Here is a 19,953-nt window from a genome sequence, read left to right as displayed (position 1 = left end):
AGCCCAGCCAGTTAAAGCACTCACCACGCAGACCTGATGGAGTGAGTCTGCGTCCTCAGACACTACTGTGCACAGAGGACACCATCTCTGACCTCTACACATATCCTGAGGTGCACACACATGTGTAGTCACACATTACCTACACACACTTTGCAAAATGTTAAATAAAAGTCATTAGAAATAGTTCATTTCCTAAACTAATCACAACTTAGTATACAGATATTGAGTTTAAAACAAGTATTTATGAAGAACCTACTCTGTGTCTCTGGGACCGTGTATGTGTATAGAGATCTGTGTGGTGTGAGAGTGCAGAGTGCTCCAGTGTGTGTGATTAGCTGCTTTGCTTTTGATAAGCTGTTTCAAAAACTGTTTTATATGTGACTTGCTATCAACTGTGAGAGTATGGACATCTTATTTCAGAGTACTTATATTTTAAAACTTTCTCATAACCTATACATGGATTCTTTGTTATCACTATTTTATATTACTATTTTAACTCAAATAAATATGTACGCAAAATTATAATTTCCACTTAAGTTTTTTTTCTGTATTTGTGTACGTATTGGTTTTTTTTTTTTTTTTTTTTTGAACAGTCTTATACAAGCCAGTCTCAGGCTCTCTTTGTAGGTCAGTCTAGCCTCTACTCTGTTAGCACCCTGCCTCAGCCTTCCAGGCACTGGGGCTTCAAGAGTGTACAGCACACCTTCAGAGTTGGTTATAACTTTCAAAACTACATGTCAACCATTGTTTCTTCGGCAGATGAATTTAAAGGCCATTCTTTACTCCAAGCCGCCAGAGAAGCAGACCTGGCCAAAGTTAAAAAAACGCTTGCTTTGGAAATCATTAACTTCAAGCAGCCACAGTCTCATGAAACTGCATTGGTAAGATGATTATCCATACGTCCCTTTGGCCCATAATAGTGGAGCAAGATTAAATAATTCTTTTCATTTCCAAAGCCTTGGAGCAGCGCTGCTCTCTGAAATGCCAGCAATTTGCATTTTAATACTGGTTGCACTGGGCTTTAACTTGCATTCAGTCATGGTTCTCTGTGGGTGAGGGACTAGATATTTGCTCAGCCGTGAGTTAGACTTGTTTTGTCTTTGTGTTCACCCAAGCTTATTGTGACAAATTATTTTTGTGCTCAGTGCTTTTATTATAATGCAAAGTGTGATCTGATAGAATCTTATCTTTGAGCTGTGCTTACTAGATAAATATTGCATCTGTTTTCTGTAGAAAGTATGATTTCATAGATATTTGCGTTATTCTTTGGAGTAATTGTATTCAGATAACAGATTATGCTCATGTGAGGAAATGTTGAAACTGAACTTTCTGTCCCCGACTGTATAAATGACCTTTACAGCTGTCCTTCCCTCCTCCTCCTCTCAGGAAGATCACTGACTTTGGTCATTAAGCACATTAAGGCACAAACATGAGCTGGTTAGTGCCTGCCCCTAACGCTAGAACTTAAGCTATGTGCGCCTTATGTTACAGACTGTATGCTTCCCTAACTCTCGTAAGCCTGCGTGCCTCAGAAAGGTCACTTAGCCCATTCTGCTGAAAACACTATTAAAAGATAAAACCAAACTGAAACGGGCCAAGTGAAATTTCTTTCTTTCTTTTTTTTTTTTTTTAAGATTTATTTATTAATATATGTAAGTACACTGTAGCTGTCTTCAGACACTCCAGAAGAGGATCTTGATGTGGATGGTTGTGAGCCACCATGTGGTTGCTGGGATTTGAACTCTGGACCTTCGGAAGAGAAGTCGGGTGCTCTTACCCACTGAGCCATCTCACCAGCCCCCAAGTGAAATTTCAAACCACCAAGCCCAGTTCAAATAACTTCAGTCTCCACAGAGCTAGGCCAGGAGTCCCCCGTCACAGAGTGTAATCCAGGAGTCCCCCGTCACAGAGTGTAATCCAGGAGTCCCCCGTCACAGAGTGTAATCCAGGAGTCCCCCGTCACAGAGTGTAATCCAGGAGTCCCCCGTCACAGAGTGTAATCCAGGAGTCCCCCGTCACAGAGTGTAATCCAGGAGTCCCCCGTCACAGAGTGTAATCCCCAGCACTGTAAGAAACTTGACCCTCTGCTTTGGGGTATTTCCTTTATTTAGTTGTGAGTAATTTTATTTTTCAACTGTTAATGCAGCCATTGATATAAAATGGAGCAAAACACAAAAGTTACATAAACAGGAGGACAAAATGTAAGGTTTCTAAGCATATCGGTTCCTTTACATCACTTCAGGGTTGCGTGTTTTCACCACTGCCTAGCAAGCCTGCTTATCCTTGTGAGTTTGGTGCCTCTGTCAGTGAAGTAACGGAAAAACACTGGCAGATAGACCAGTGAAGGTTTGAGTAATGAAGTCTCTGCATGCCTAATTGAGAATATAATTTCACTTGCCTTGCACTTCCAGTGTGTGTAAGAAGAGTATTGACTCCAGAGTACAATGCTTCATCATGTCCTGATGCACTTTGAGATGACAGTAGCTAATAGCTACAGGGGCCGTTTCATTTGGGAGTTCATGTTTAGGTAGAAGTTTGTCTTAAACGGGATTGTGTTTGATTTACAGCACTGTGCTGTGGCCTCCTTGCATCCCAAACGAAAGCAGGTGGCAGAGCTGTTACTGAGGAAGGGAGCCAACGTCAACGAAAAGAACAAGGAGTAAGTACAGCTGCGAAAGCTGGCCCTTCCTCCTCTTGCCTCTGTCCCTTACATGTAAGTCACACAACCCAGCATTGCCGACCCACGCCCACACCGTGAACCCCTTACTCCAACAAGCCCCATCCTGGTTTCCTGTCTTCTTGTTGCCATGTTTGCTTCGTCTTGGTGGTCCGTGCCTTGTGGTTAAGTGGCCTGGATGAACGTGTACAGTACATGACCGCCCCACACCACCCCACTAAAGAAAAGGAGCCTTCCTCCTGTCAGCAGCCAGCAGCCACCGAGAGTTGTTGCAGTAAAAGTCACAACATTCTCTCTCCCTTTTTTCCTTCCATAGTTTCATGACCCCTCTGCATGTTGCAGCTGAAAGAGCTCATAATGATGTCATGGAAGTTCTGCATAAGCACGGAGCAAAGGTAAGCCGTCACTCAGCACAGGGCAACCAGCTGCCCTCAGTACTGGGTCCCCAAGAACTCATCTTGGTCAGAAAGGGCAGTTACTGTGTGGTTTTGTGTTTAAAGTCATAGGTTGTCCTTCGAAGTTCATTTAACTTTTTTTTCCCCTAGTAAAATTGTCTCTTTGTCCTTTCTTTTTAACAGAGGTTCCTTTATCTTAGATAACAGTAGTTTTTAGGTTAACAAACAAACAAAAAAAGACTAACCAGCTTCATAATTTATAAACACTAAAACACAATCCACTAACCTGCTTATAGAAAACTCCTGCTTTGTGTTTAGGTAGTGTTTGCAGGAACATAGTAAAGATGAAATTTGAGTATCAGATTTTCAGTAAACCACATTAAAAGTAAAAATACAGCCAGGCAGTGGTGGCGCATGCCATTATTCCCAGCACGCGGGAGGCAGAGGCAGGCGGATTTCTGAGTTCGAGGCCAGCCTGGTCTACAGAGTGAGTTCCAGGACAGACAGGGCTATAGAGAGAAACCCTGACTCGGAAAAAAGGAAAAAAAAAAAAAAAGTAAAACTACTACTGTTTGTTAAACATAGTTAGTTAATAATATGTTTCTTTGATAGGCTCCACATGAATCTCCTTAACTGATAATAGCTGTTGAACCAGGTGTTACAACCAAGCAGTGACCTCAAATAACTCTTGTAAGACTGGAGATTGGAGGCTGGAGGGATGGTTTCTCTTCTGCAGTGCATCCGAGTCCATGGTTAGCACCTGTGTTGAGCAGCTCCCAGCTGTCTGAAACTCCAGCTCCGAGAGGGAGCTGGCCTCCAGGGGAGCTTGCACCTTTGCACACCACACATTCCCACACAGAAAGAAACTCGGAACATACACTTAGTTAGGAATAAAATCTTTAAAACAATGAGACTGTTCTCTAATAGAGCTGAATGGTATCTTCCAGCATGCCTTTCCTTCCTGACCCTTGCATTCCCCTTACATGAGCATCAGATTGCTGTGTGGTGTTTTAGTGGTGTTTGCACTACTTGATTATACTTTACAGGTAAACAAGATTATGTATATTAAATGCTTTAGAAGGACATTTGGCATTCTTAATCGAAATCAAGTAAGTTAAAATAAAGAGAGCAGTCGTACAGGTTTATCACCTACTTTGTAGCTACAACTATAGCATTGTTATAAGCAACATGTTGTATCAGAAATAGTAAGCTAAGGGGGCTTTCTGCTACACTTGTGTGAATTATTGTTGCCCTAGGCTTGACTTTGCAAGTCACTTTTGACAATTACATTATAATACTCATACAAACCATAATGTTCTTAATTCTTAAAAATGTGTATTATTACCTACAAGGCATTTTTTCAGAAAAGTTAATTGAAAAATAAGCTTTTTGTTATAGCCTCTCTCAGTGGCATTGCGTAGATGCGAGGCTCTCAGTCCTTCCTGGTGCTCCACGTGCGTGATGTGTTATTATTAGCATCTTAGGTCAGCAGTGGACTTCTGCAACTGAAAACAGTCTGCTAGTGACGCGAATGACTTCTAGTGTAGCATGTCCTTCCTGGTCTTCCACTACAGCACACAAGTTACTGATTCCTTTAAATACAAAGACAATATATAAGTTGTCATCAGTAGATCTCAAATGCCTTCAATCCTAGCACTCAAGAGGCAGAGGTAGGTAGATCTCTGCTGAGTCCAACCTAGTCTACATAATAATCTATAGGCAAGCTAAAGCCAAATAAGGAGAGGAAGAAGGAAAAAAGGAAGGAACTGGAAGGGAGGGAGGAAAGGATCGTGGGCAGTGGCAGCAGCGGCTGCTATATCAACTCCCTATCACTCATTCCTGGATCCCAAGGCAGTGTGCCAGTCCCACAGGGTTGCTGCCTCCATTCTTCATACATTAGTAAAAACTTTTCTTGACTCCTAATGGGTCATGTTTTCCTTGCTTAGTATTTTCTTTCTGTGATTCTATTGGACTTTTAAGTGGCCCATAGTTAACATTTGAGTCTAACAGCACTTTCTGAACATGTTCACATGATCAAATCCCTAACAAGCCACAAAAGGGAGGAAAAGTGTAATTTGCTCATGGTTCAGAGGTTGAGTCTATAGTGGAAGGAGAGTATGCTGAAGTAACCACACCGAGCCAAATAGGCAGCAGAGAGGAGCACTAACAGAAAGACACAGACAGAGGACATACCCCTAGTGACCCGCTTCTCCAGATACTACGATGGATACTCTGGATGGAACTATGGCCATCCGCAGTTCTGTCTCCTAGTAGCCTGCACATTCTGACTCTGTCAGTGGATTAGCACATTCATTTAAACTGAACCCTTAGAGTCTGGTCATCTCTAGAAAAGCCCTCAGACATACCCACAAGTTTGCTTTTCTAATTATTAATTACTTAGTCCAATCAAGTTCATAATCACAGTTGTCCATCATGACCTCTAAATGTATAGCTTAAGAGTGTCTTAACTATGGTTAGCATGTTGAGTATGTAACATAAAATCAAGCTTTTTCTTTTTTTAGTGGCAGTTTCACATTTTAATAAAAATAATCTGTTTAGCATTGAATGTTAAGTATTTGTAGTGGACCAGGGGGTTAAGACTTACGACTTGGTCTCAAAGCATTTTAGGGGGGCTCTGGGGCTTCAGGGGAAGAAGGAAGGCAGTGGCAGGACTGCTCGCTTTGTCTGGTGGGAGTTTTGTTGTTCATTTCTTTGTGGGGTAGAGTCTCCTATGTAGTCCTAGCAAGCTTAGAAACTGCCGTGCAAACAAGGCAGAGCTCAGACTTCCCTGAGAGGTTTGTGACAGTGCTTTCTAGTAAAGAACAGGTCCTTCCTCACCGGTCCCTGTAGCAAGCCTGTTTACTATTCCTGTCTGTTACACATTTAGTGCTCTAAGTGAGCTCTATAGACAGACTACCAACAAACACTTATAAGCTCTTCTATTTATCTCCACTGAGTGAGTGCTTTTCTCATCAGTAACTTTATTTACTTCAACCTGGTTGCTTGATAAAGTACTCCATAATCTTTAGTAGATGTTACTTAGACTTTGAGGGAAGGATTATAATCTCCATTCATAATTTAAAAATATATATCTGTTAAATGAAATGATTTTGTATTACATTAGTAATACACTTACACTTATACTTTACAGATATGAACATTCTTAAGATACAGAAAGACAACTTAAAGGAATGAGTAAATATCTCATATGCATAGAATGTTTAATATAAAATTTCATTATGTGGCCAACTTACCAATTTCTGTTATAAGTCATTGCTCATCAAATGGAACTTTTAAAACTAAATCTTAATTCTTTTTACAAACTTATTCCAAGAACCATTGAAACATTATAAATTTTTATTCATTGTTAAAATACGAATTTCCCCTGAGTAAGTAATGGGGATGCAATTGGGCCATTTTCCACAGCACTCAGTTCTACCATACTTACTTACGGAAGGTACAGTGTGTTTGTCTTAGTTAGTTTTACTGCTGTGAACAGACACCATGACCAGTGCAACTCTTATAAAGGAAAACATTTACTTGGGGCTGGCTTGCAGGGTCAGTGGTTTAGTCCTTTATCATCATGGCAGGAAGCATGGTGGCACTCAGGCAGACATGGTGCTACAGAAGGAGCTAAGAGGTCTGCATCTTGATGTGAAGCCAGCAGAAGGAGGTAATGTGTTGTACTGGGTGTGACTTGAGTATATGGGACCTCAAAGCCTGCCTCCACAGTGATACACTTCTTCCAACAAGGTCACACCCACTCCAACAAGGCCACACCTCCTAATAGTGCCATTCCCCACCAAGCATTCAAAGATATGGGTCTATGGGGACCACTCCTATTCAGACCACTATAGTGTTCTGCACATCTGCTTCAACACTAGAGGTGAAGCAGTCCTCAGTAAACAGAAAACCTTTACAATCCTCTTTGCCTGTTACATTTGCTTGCTAAAGGGCTGAGCTTTATTTAAAATACTAGAGACATCCATTTGAAATCTTAAGTTGGTAAGATCAGTATTTTAGAAGAATAACTCGCAAACCATATTTACATGATTTAACAAACTAAATCGGAATTCGTTGTTACGATTTCATTTTTACAGCTGTATAATTGAGTGTGTCTCATCTAATTTCCAGAGAAGTGTGAATAGTTAGGGTGTTTGCAGCTCTGGGTAGTCTTCTAAAATGAAGTAACAGTCATACAAAAACTAGTTTGCCATCTTGTGTTTTCCATTGAGAAATAAATACTAAACAGTGCTTGTCTGTTAGGTACAAAGTCATTTTTTTTTCTGCTGGAAAATGTGATCAAATTAAATGGTGATGCCTTTCATGGTGAGTTTTGTGAAGGCCAATAATAATTTAAGTGAAGCCTTTTCTGAACAAGCAACACAGCTTTCCCAGTAAGAAAGGACTGGAAAGAGACCAGTTCTCTTCACTTCTGGCCTCTCATTGGTGTGGGATTGTACTATCATTCCCTTATTAGGACCTTTCAAAATGGCACTCCGTATTCTCACCATTAATTGGACTTGATGAAAAGTTATTGCCACAATGTAGGAAGTGGTTAAGTGCTGAGTCAGCGCGCATGCTCAGGAGGGGGAGTTGTTGTTGAGGCCTCCAGAGATGAGGGAGGGAGGATTTAACAGGGTTTCCATGAAAGCAGCATGTACACTCTGATCCCTGTGGAGTAGCAGGTGTTTGCGGGACCAGTCTAAAATCCTAGGCTAGTTAGATTCGACCAAATTATGAACCTTGACCCAGAAGCGGAACATTTATTCAAAATAATTAACTAAATTACTGTTTACCATATACATTCTTCAAGGTTTGGAAATGGCTCCTTGAATGTACAAGGGATTTCCCAGTCAAATGTATTTATAGTTAAGGCATCCATTACAGATGTGTATCCATGACCTGAAATAGGAACGTTGTAATGCTTCAAACCCAAAACCTTTGAATCATCAACATCATACAGACAGAAAATTGTACACCTGAACTCATGTAATACCACACAGTCACAGTCACAGAAAGATAGGGTCACTTCAGCTTATGAGTACAGTGGACATATGGAACAAGTTGGTGTGTAGACCTGAGTCCTCTTTCCAAGGCGTTTCATTATTTAGTACAAGTATTCCGATAGAGAAAAGAATTTGAAATCAGAAACACTCCTGATGAGGGATCGTCATTCAGATTATTATTATAAGGCACTTCCTAAAATGCAAGTGTGATGAACCACTACACTGATAGCCTGCGTGCCTGTTCTGTTGTCTGAGTGTGGTGAGAGCTATTCGTTCCCAGGTATTTAGTGAGCATCTCCAGTGAGAAGGCACTGAGCACCAGCTGAGAATCCTGCCCTCTGATGACGTTTTTTCCTTTTCTTTTTTTGAGTGGAATACAGCACGCTGGTCAGTCAGGGAAATCAAGGCCATTTTGTGATTCCCCACCCCCACCCCCAAGGCTCTCACTGTTTCTATAGCACTAGTGAGCAAAAGCTAATCAATGATGTTTTCCAAAAAAGTTTCACAGTTGACTCTTATTCTGAGCGTATTTGCTACAATGTAAAAGAATGCCCAGTTTCACATGGACATCCAATGAATTTTCAGATGAATGCACTGGATAGTCTTGGTCAGACTGCTTTGCACAGAGCTGCCTTAGCGGGCCACCTGCAGACCTGCCGCCTCCTGCTGAGTTATGGCTCTGATCCTTCCATCATCTCCCTGCAAGGCTTCACGGCAGCGCAGATGGGGAATGAAGCAGTGCAACAGATTCTGAGCGGTGAGTCACGTGGCCTACCTTCCCTCTCCTCACGCCCCCTCCCACGAGAACAGACCCTGCCTCCTGTTCTGAGTAGCTTCATGGGTGATCTTCTTGGTCGGAATGCTTCTTCTTCACACATTTCCTTTCCTACATAGTCACCCCAACTCCAATTTGTGGTAGGATGAGGAGCTATCAGGAGGAGATCTGCACCATTTTTAAGTTAGGTGGCTCGTTGGAATTGAACACAAGCTAGAAGGAATTGAACACAAGCTAGAATTACGGGAGCTGTCCAACCTGTCAAACTGAGAAATGTTAGGTTTCTAGAGTAATGACCTCTAATTGTTCTTGCCTGTATAGTACTCTGGCATACTTGTCATTCTTAACTATTCTGAAATTATCTTATATTTTCCTGGTTTAATTGTCAACTTTTGGTGAGTGTCACAGTGAATGCCCACTATAGTGTACGATACTTACTTTGTTGACAGAGATCGGGCAGAAAACTGATAGTACACTAGACACTGACATTCTAACTCCCAAGTTAGAAGTAACAGCCTTGTAAAAACTTTGGAATTAGACATGAAAGAATATCAATATAATTACTCTTCTTTCTCACCCCTCAGCCTTTGTCTGAACAGCCTTTGTCTGGGTTCCATTACTATGGAAACTGAAAGAGTAACATAGAGACACCTATAGACTCGTGGTTAGAAACCTGGCTACTCTTTGCTCCCTGTAAACTGTATGCCCATAGTTTTCCCATTTACAGCTGATATCTTATGATGCCCTCTACCCAGAAATAAAATTCTTAAGATTACCTGATACATAACTATTCAAAAATCTACATAAGAAGTTCCTAAACATCTATATTAAACAATTGTGGTGTGATAGCTTGGAGATGACAAACCTAGAAAACCACAATTGACCCTACAAATTTTGGGGGCTGTCAGAAATGCATCGTGTTTAGAAGCACAGAATCTCTCAAAGTCCATGGTAGTTACAGGTGTGCCAGGGCTGTGTAAGGGGCGCAGTCCCAAGAAATCATTTCATACCCTGGGTATAGCACTGGGTAGGGATTGCTTTCCCTCCTCAGCTCATTCTTGCATGCCAGTCATCCTGCTTCAGTCTATGTTTGTTGACAGATGAGGAATGAAACTGATAGAAAATAAGCACTGACTCCCCAGCTCCCAAATTAGAATAACAGCCTTCTGAAACCTCAGGAACCAGCTGTGAAAGAACTGCAGTGCAGTTATTGTAGAAATGAGTGTAATCCCGGCCCGGGGGTTCTACCCTGCCTTTGGTTACTGAAGTTCCAGGATGAAAGACACACTCACAACCTTTATATTTACAATGAGCCCTAACTACCACAATAGCTGGGCAGCTGCCTACCCTCCTTGCTGTTAGAGTCTATTTTCTACTGATAACCCCAAGTTATTACTTACTATTTACTATGTTTCGTCTGGCCTGCTCTTAGCTCCAGTTCCCTCAGGGATCTCTCTTGATCCTTAACACATGGCTGTTTCTCCTTCCTCCTCTCCTGCACCTTCTTCTACAGAGACAACTACTTCCTCCAGTAGTTTCAGTAGTTACTCTTCTTTCTCACTCTCGGCTTTTCCTCCAGTTTTTACTCTCAGAATGAGGCTAGGGTGTTAAGCTGGACTATTAAACCCTGGCCTTGAACAGAGTGGTGGAGCATCTGCTTCAGGAAGATAAGATACTGCTCCCCCACTAGAAAATAGCTCTTTCAAGAAATTGCAATCATTTTGTAAATTGAGATTTTTATAAAATATTCTTTTGTCCTTTTTTTACTGGAAATGATTCACTACTGAATTTTATTTCTGAGTTATAACCATAAATAAGCATACAGCTACTGCATCAGTCTCTCACAATACTATGCATAAATTTAACAGTGGTTAACAAAATGGGGATGAGGTATCAAATAAATTGAACAGCTTGGATCCATTTAGTACCTTAAAGATGCCTTCTAGTAAACGCATCTCAGGTCCATGACTTCTGGGAATGAGATTGAATATTGAATCATAAGTAAAAATTCAGTTATTTTTATAATTCTACTCTAAAATTGATTTTGTGATGCATATAGTAGTTAATTATAAATGCTTAATTTAGCAAATGGTAGGAATCAGTTTGCCATATTCATTGTTGATCTAGAAAGAGAATACAAATAATAGAGCTACCTGAGATACAGAGCCTTTAAAAAAACATAGAAAATAGTTTTATTGGAATTACTCCATGGTTGGAAGAGGATACTGAGTGTTCTTTTATACATATTTCTACATTCTCATTTTACTTTTTAATCTTGAGGCAGAGTCTGACCAATTGCCTAAGTTAGTCTTGAACTCTTCTGTAACCTAGACAGGCCTTAGATCTGTAATATTTCTGCCTCATCTACTTTGGTACCTAGGATTTGCCTATCAAGTCCTGCTATATTATTTCTAAAATTAACTTTGTTCTAAACCCATTTTAGATTTATACATATGCAGAACTCTATAATTGCTATCATAATAAATCAGCATGTTTAACTTTTACACTTTGACATTTCCTGTATGTAGTTCTTAGTAGCACTCTGCTATGTACACTAGATATTTTGCTTGACTAGAAAATGACTAAAGAGTCTTCCTGAGTTTTCTCTGTTGCTGGACTCTCTCATGGAGACATGGTAGAGTGTGTTGCAGAACAGCCTCACCTATAGGTGCAGTAGGACACATGCACCATTAGACTGGAGACCAGTGACCAGAAAGTCAGCGAGTGCAGGCGTCAGAGAGTTAGGGCTCAGCACATTGACTCTGATGTGAAGCAGCCCAAAGCCAACTCGGCAAATACTTGGATTATTGTTTTGTGAAAAGGAAATGTAAACAGGAGCAAGGATTCCAGCACCCAGCCACTCCACTAACAAGTGCAGTAGAATACTTTCTTTAAAGAGAAAGAATTTTAAAATGGACTTCATGTTCGAGACAATCTTTTTTCCTTTTTAGTTTTGGTATTTTATCTGATTTAATCTTAGTGTTTTATCTGCTAAGAATTATTAATATGATCAAACAGTTTGCCTTCTACAGAAGAGTTCTTAAACCTGTCTATAAAAGTCAACCCTTCCGAACAAAGCACTGTAGAAAAATAAAGTATTTCTTTTAAAATCTAAAGCCTTTTATGGCATCACTTGATCCTTCCCACTTGGACTGTGAACTCAGTGTCTCTGATCATAGTGTAATGTAATGTAATCTTAAACCTGAAAGAGACTTTGAGGAAAACCAGGTCTCACTCTTGGAAGGCCTCAGGCTGGTAAGATGGCTCAGTGGTTAAAGGTGCTTTTGCCAAGCAAGCCTGACAACCTGCGGTCAGCCCCCAGGGCCATGGTGCCTGGCTCCATCTGCACGCCATGGCACGTGTGATAATAAATACAAACAGCAAAAATCTGAGGTATTCTCCAAAGTCCACATGGGGCCCAAGCCTGTGGTCCTGATAGTCTGCCACACTCTCTTGTACTGCTATAAGTCCCTTCTGAAAGCCACATTTAATGTGAGCATATTGAATCTCTTTTCTTTAAAAGATCAATTTTGAATAAAGTTTTGTTATATATCCATATTTGATTAATCAAAATGCCTGACATGTAAGCATGTAGCTGTAGTAACCCAACTTACTATGTCACAGTTCACCTGTTGTCTTCTCCCATACACAGGCATTGCAAAGGCTGGGCCTACTTTTGGTCTCCTGGTTCCAGCTTTCCTTACTCTCCTAGGAAACAGTCTAACCTGAGCGTGTGATGACTAGAGTGGTAGGGTATGAAGTGTTCTCTATGTTATGATATATTTAAATTTGACTTAGATGAGATATACATTGAAGTAAAAAGTAAAAAAGTATTTCTTATGTAAGATGGAGGAAGGAGCCATTATATCACAGTAATGTCCGACCCATAATCTCTTTTCCCTCATTAAGCAGTCTTCCTTGCATAACTTTCTCCAACAGTAGTCTTTCCCTCCTTTGATACAGAGAGTACTCCTATGCGCACTTCGGACGTGGACTATCGTCTCTTAGAGGCATCGAAAGCTGGTGACTTGGAAACTGTGAAGGTAAGTCAGCGCCTTCACCAAGGCTGTTGGACTCGCGCTGCCCACCTCACTTAAATGGATCTAAACGAAGGGACTCATAGTAGAACAATGGGCAGGGTACATCTACACAAAGAAGAGTACTACCAAGATTTCTCCTAGTATGTCCTTATAGCACCTAAACCATAAAATAAAATAAGATAGACACATACATTTTTATTACATATAATAGCATGAACTTTACTCTATATGTGCATGCATGAGCATGTGTGCACATGTGCCATGGTGCATATGTAAAGTCAAAGGAATCAGTTATCTCCTTCCACCACGGGCAACCTGTGAATTGAATTCAAGCTGCCGGGCTTGGCCGAACGTACCTTTACTCCCATGAGCCATCTTACTGGCCAGAACACAAATTTTAATTTCATATATTTGTGTGCAAGTAGGCAAAATGTGCTTTCAAGTTGCTAAACAATGCATTCACATTAAGAGAAAATTTTATTTTTGACAGTGGAGTGTAAGTGTCTAAAGAAGGCATACAAATTGAGAATTAGGTCTGGTATGTTTTTTCTCAAAAGCTAAGAAATAGAAGTTAGCTGGGTGTGTTAGCTCATGCCTTTCATCCCTTCGGAAAGCCGAGCCATGAGGATCCTTGTGCATTCTGGGATAGCCTGTACTATAAGAGTGGTGCTCTCTCCTCCCCTTCCTCTCTGCTTCTCTGTTTAAAGTATTTTAAAATTTGAAAAACAGGATATAAAATTGTTCTGACATTCATCAAAGAATGACTAGAATCACAAAATTGTGGGACTTAGAGAGCACGTGTCTCTTGACCCACACTCAAGGAGACGGGAACTCTCTTTAGGTTCTTTGGTTCCATGTAGTCAGCTCAGGTTGGTCTGATTTGAGCAGAGACCAAACTAAGCATACCACAGGATGCATCTGTGAGGAGTCTCAGGGAGGGAGGGAGATGGACATGGATGAGACGGGAGGCTTCCTTGGCTGCCCTTGGATATCGGTTAGGTTAGGGACTGGACTAGGGTCTCCAACAAATACTAAATTCCTCTGTACACTCAGCTCTGCTGTCACAGTAATGCCAAACATAATGCAGATTCTCCTTTGGGGCTTTCTGAAACATCATGTGGCCCAGACTGCCCTCAGACTCACTGCGTAACCCGCACTGGCCCCAAATTGGAGGTCATTCTCTGTCACCTTCTCCAGCTCAGGGACTTTTAGGTATGCCTCACCATGTCTGGCTATGGTGCTGATTTTTATACATCTCATCTGTAGAGAATATTTACTATCTCATTATAGTATTTTAAAATGCTGCCCAGTTTAGAGCAAAGTCTATGAACGATTGTTAATGGTGTTGTCTCTGACTCTGTGTCTGTGTGTACACCACAAAAGCAACTCTGCAGCCCGCAGAATGTGAACTGCAGAGACCTGGAGGGCCGGCACTCTACACCCTTACACTTCGCTGCAGGCTATAACCGTGTGTCTGTCGTTGAGTACCTTCTACATCATGGAGCTGATGTCCATGCCAAAGACAAAGGGTATGTGAATGTGCAAATCCATTCATACTTAGATAAAGTACATAAAATTAAATAAAATCGCATACTTTTTATCTACAGAATATAGCTGTTTTCTTTGGAACAAAAAATTTACAAATGACATACTGCTTTTTTAAATATTGCTGTTTTTAGTGTCGTAGATGCTTTTCTTATTAAAATATATACATGATTCATTTAAATTACTACTTAAATAGACATACATATTGAAATTGAAGATTGAGTCATCGGTCACCCTAAAGTTAGAACATGAACAGTTTGCCTATTACAGTCGGCCAGCTCTGTCCTGAGCTGTGTCCAGCAGCTGGCAGTCACTTGGACTGTGACCATGTCTCTTGGCTCGGTGCCTGGGTGAGGATGCCTTTCCAGTCTGCTCTGGTCATCACCTGTTCTTGCACTGTGTCTTCCAATTTGGTGCATCCTTTCATGCCTGTGTATAGGATTTTATTTCCTTTACGAATATTTTCATGTAATCTGTAATTTACTGTTTATCCTTTCATTATTTTTTTTGCTATTAAAAAATTCTTCTAAGAATTTAATCCATCCCACAATTATAATAGAAATATAATTTCGATTCTGCTCATTTAAGTTATTGACATTTTTATATTAGATGAATTACTTGATACACCAGGTAAAACTTTTAAAGTGGCTACTTATAAATCTAAGAATAGTAACCAAAATCAATTTCTGTATCCTGAGTCAGTTTAATAGCTGCTCAGATGAGGGGGCCCCATTTTGTGCACTTACTCAGCATTGCGCCATAAGTAAAAAGATGTAGCTCAGGCTTTGAGTAACTGTTAAGTGTTTTATCTTTCTCAAGCCATGCACCATGCATGACGATTCAGAACCCCTCACTGGTTGTTTCAAAGTACTGCAATGCGTTGGAGAGCAGCCAGTGTTGCTTCTATGACTTAGTTTAGTACTGGCATGTGTCATCATCAAGCCTTTGTTGTAGATGACACTAATCTCTAAAGAGTCACTGCATAACTGATTGTTTTTACATGTCCTACGTCCACGTACGCTGCCTTCAGTGCACGGCTCTTGAGAGGGTGTCTTTTTTTGTGCTGCCTTTTAGAATGTCACCTGCTTTCTTTGAAGGAGCTTACTCAGAAGATGAGAGGTTTAGATTCTCTTAGCTGAGTAGAATTTATAATTGAATTTTATTTTCCTTGATGATATTCTTCTTTTTTAGATGGAGTTTGTTTGAGACAAAGGTTTTCTGTATCTCTGGCTGGCCTGAAACTTGCTATGTAGACCAGGGTGGCTACAAATTCAGAGAGATCTTCCTGCCTCTGCCTCCTTAATTCTAGGATTAAAGGCATGCACTACTATGGCCAGTGTGAATTCTCTTCTGAAATCACTTTGAGTTTCCATTGCTTTGTACCTCAATATTTAAGTCATGCAGAGAAACCGCTCTCGAATCATTATGAACTTAAAAATAACTAAAACAAATGGTGAAAGATACAAACTGAATAAGTAGAATGTATTGTGTTTATGTGTTATATATTACATTATTTTATATTGTGTATCATGAGTAAGCTGGCAATTTTCATTAGTAAAATACAAATCAAAGAAAATCTGAGAGATGATAAAAAGTAGATTGGTTAATTATGTGTGCTAATACTTTGTAGTATACAGGACTTTATATTGCTAGGGTACAAGTAAGAATTGAAAGGATTGTGTTACGCAGACCTGGGGTCCCAGCCATTTGGGAGGCTGAGGCAGTAGGATTTGAACTTGGTGCCTGCTTGGCTTATGGAATGAGTATAGGAAAACCTATATTTAAACTGAGAGGTCTGGGTGTGTATAGCTCAGTGGTAGAGTGCCACTAGCATGCGGGAGACCCTGACTCTTAATCCTAGTGCTACCAGAAATAAAGTATTTTTTAAAATTCTATGAGTGATATACACACACACACACACACACACAAACACACACACAAATGTGAATAGATGAGTAGATAGAGCGATAAGAATAAATCAGTATATATTGTATTTCAAGATTAACGATTGCTGTGATAGAAGGCTTTATATTGAAAAGTTGTTTGTTTTTAAATTATGAGTGTTTGAATTAGTGAGGGGGCTTAGCAGGTAAGGACACTTGCTGTGTGAGCTGCTGTCCTGAGTTTGATCCCTAGACCATGCATAAAGTGTAAGGAGAGACCTGACTTGACAGGGTGGTCCTCCCTCCACACGTGCATTGTGACGCACGTATGTGTGCACACAATAATAACTAGTAAAAAGTATTAGTCCCTGCTTAGAAATGGGGCCCATGTTAGGGACCAAAGAGGAAGTATTTCTGTGTAAGCGGGTTCTCAGTACTTAGCTGCAGACAGTGTGACTAGGAGGGAGGTTTGGGGCAGAGTCTCACATAGGCTGTGCTGGCTGGGAACGCCTCTCCAGCTGGGGTTGATCTGACCTCCTGCCTTTACCTCCCAGCTACTGAGACTGTACACAGGTACCACCATTATGCAAATTAGTTTAGCTGAAATATTTGTCTTGTGACTATTTTCCTTTTGTTTAGTGGCTTGGTTCCCCTTCACAATGCCTGCTCCTATGGACACTATGAGGTCGCCGAGCTCTTGGTGAGGCACGGGGCTTCAGTCAATGTGGCCGACCTGTGGAAATTCACCCCTCTCCATGAAGCGGCAGCCAAGGGAAAATACGAAATCTGCAAACTCCTTCTAAAAGTATGTAGACATGAAGCAGCTGCTTTTGAAAAGTAATCTATTGTAATCTACAAGTGCTAAGAGGGCTATCTCTGGTTAGTTCCTGATAGGTCTTTTGGAATTGACTAAGTGGGGACATTTCACCCAAGAAGGTTTTGGGAACGTTGGTTTAATTTACATGGTTTATCTAATGTAGTGTTAGTATTAGAGAAAAGTGGCCGTAGGAACTTTTCCATCAGGCATGCTCTTTGAGGCACAATTATATTGCTGCTGTTGTAACTAATAGTATTGTTAACTCATTTCTTACTAAATATCACATACTCATGTCACATGTATGTCTTGCAATACATCTGTGTGGATTCTCATCTTTTCTTAACCAGAGAAAAAATACTGTTGTTACATGTAAGTCCACTTTATATTTAATACTGTAATAGCATAAATATATATATAGCAAGTATTACCACTAGACCACTAGATACTTTTTTAAAAATTACCTATAGGACATTATGCATCCATTGTCTAATTTGAACATTGTGCTTTGTTTATTTGTTTCTTCATTCATTTTTTAAGAGAAAGTCTTACTGTTGCTCTGACTGTCCTGGAACTCACAGAGATCTGCCTGACTCTGCCCCAGAAATGCCGGGGTTAAAGGTGTATGCCACCATACCTGGCTAACTTATTCTTAATTTTTACAGTGGGTGAACAGCTTTCTGTATCAGGTCTATATTAAAACTTCTTGGCTTATAGGTACAGCTTTTTTTTAAACCAAGGTAGTTTTTTAAAGTACATTTATACATCATGAAATACACTTTTAAGCTATCAAACTTTTTTTTTCATTGATGACATTTAGAATTCAGTTTTTTTTCTTCCTGTGTATATTCCTTTATTTCTTTCTGATGATGCTGCCTAAATATCTTTGTCCCATTTGAGTTGGAACCATAATTCAATGGTGGAGTGATAGTGACCAAGTGTGAGACCCTAGTTTCATCATTAAAACTCTCTCTCTCTCTCTCTCTCTCTCTCTCTCTCTCTCTCTCTCTCTCTCTGTGTGTGTGTGTGTGTGTGTGTGTGTGTGTGTAAGTGTGTGTGTGTGTGTAAGTGTGTGTGTGTGTGTGTAAGTGTGTAGTGCAACTGAAGTCTGGCCAAAATTCACATCTAGGCCATTATAAGAAATAAGATATTTTCAAAGACAATTTCAAGTCTTGGGGAAAGTTTGTCATAGAAAAGCAAAAGTTCCCCAGTATCCTCTGTTTTATAAAATAAAACAGAATTTAGGTCCCTATTTTCAAAGTGAATATAGGATAGGTTTCCTTCCAGCTGAATGTAGTACCAAGAGTAAATGAAGTGAGTTCTATATGTGCTACCTACCCACGTGCAAACACACGTGCACCATTTGGTTTTGTCTTTACAGCATGGAGCAGATCCAACTAAGAAGAACAGAGATGGAAATACACCCCTAGATCTGGTCAAAGAAGGAGACACGGATATTCAGGACCTGCTGAGGGGCGATGCTGCCCTGTTGGATGCTGCCAAGAAGGGCTGCCTAGCCAGAGTGCAGAAGCTTTGTACTCCAGAGAATATCAACTGCCGAGACACCCAGGGCAGAAATTCAACCCCTCTCCACCTGGCAGGTAAGTGTCACTGTGTCATCTCACTGTCCCTTCAGCTAGATAACAATATACTGTGTGCCAGGCACTTAGCCACTGGGCGTGAACGGTGAATGAGGTTGGTGAGATAGCCCACCAGGTGACAGTACTTGCCAACAATCTTCACAGCCCGAGTTCAAGTCCCACAACTCACATGGTCAGCCAAGAGGGTCAGCTCCTGTAGACTGTCCTAGGACCTTCCCACTCCCACGCGGTGCCTGTGAGTGAAACCAGCACATGGTGTACACTTACATAAAGACTGAATTATGTGAAGTTAGTATTAGCTTTTGAAGAAAAGGAATTAAAATCTTCAATTTCCCTGGTCTTTGCTTGTATATGTGTGAGTCTTATCTCTTTCTGCTGACCTGACTCGCCCCTTTCCCGCTAATAGCAGGCTACAATAACCTGGAAGTAGCTGAGTACCTTCTAGAGCACGGGGCTGATGTCAATGCCCAGGACAAAGGAGGGCTAATCCCACTTCACAACGCTGCGTCTTATGGGGTAAGTGTGCCACAGTGAACGTCTAGAAGCCTTCCCTGGCTTTAATGCTTTATTAATTATGGGTTGCATGTTAAGGAACAGATGGCCAACCTGCAGCAGAGTTGAGTGCAGCTCAATCATCTATACAAGCTTTGTCATACCGTCCCTATCGTTACTTTCTGATGAGCTTTGAAAGCTCTCTGTGACTTTGCACATAATCTAACACAGTAATCATGGTATAGTGGGTCATATATAAATCTTGCCTCTACCTCAGATAGGTTGTAGAAACTATTAAGGCCAGGAGGCTCCTAAGTGGGTGTGGAATTTAGCTGCCTACAGTTATCTCTACAATCTCAGAAGGCTCCTGCCACAAGTTTGAGCTTAAAGTTTAAAGTTTCATGAGAATTTTCTTTATGGCAATGAGCTTTATTCTGCTTAGTATCCTTTGTATTGTAGTATGTTTAGTTATCTATACATACAAAGGACAGTTAATTTCTGTGATATTAATACATTTTAAAAAGTACTGATATTCCTTACCAAAAGCATGTGATTTTATAAGAATAAATCATCTGGCAGATTGATTTTCTTTCTCCACTTTCTCATTTTGCAGCGTTTTCCCTAAAACATAGATTCTGTCTGATGGTTTCTTGCCATCACAGTAGTAGACGGTATATACAATGAAATGGGTTGGCTGGAGCCCACATTCTCTTCTCTTGCCC

The 19,953-nt window shown here is 40.6% G+C and overlaps 1 protein-coding gene across 1 annotated transcript in view; it reads left to right on the top strand.

Moving 5' to 3' along the window:
• Tnks (tankyrase, TRF1-interacting ankyrin-related ADP-ribose polymerase) overlaps nt 1-19,953 on the top strand; it is a 136,512-nt gene that overhangs the window by 95,338 nt on the left and 21,221 nt on the right. Inside the window, exons 9-17 of the mRNA NM_175091.3 lie at nt 760-881; nt 2,568-2,659; nt 2,994-3,072; nt 8,667-8,838; nt 12,820-12,899; nt 14,280-14,425; nt 16,964-17,129; nt 18,520-18,739; nt 19,146-19,255. Coding sequence (NP_780300.2) covers nt 760-881; nt 2,568-2,659; nt 2,994-3,072; nt 8,667-8,838; nt 12,820-12,899; nt 14,280-14,425; nt 16,964-17,129; nt 18,520-18,739; nt 19,146-19,255 — 1,187 coding nt within the window. The remainder of the gene's footprint in view (nt 1-759; nt 882-2,567; nt 2,660-2,993; nt 3,073-8,666; nt 8,839-12,819; nt 12,900-14,279; nt 14,426-16,963; nt 17,130-18,519; nt 18,740-19,145; nt 19,256-19,953) is intronic.

This window comes from Mus musculus, chromosome 8 (genome assembly GCF_000001635.26).
Source record: "Mus musculus strain C57BL/6J chromosome 8, GRCm38.p6 C57BL/6J".
Classification (NCBI taxonomy): Eukaryota; Metazoa; Chordata; class Mammalia; order Rodentia; family Muridae; genus Mus; species Mus musculus.
This window is presented reverse-complemented; position numbering and strand designations above follow the sequence as displayed.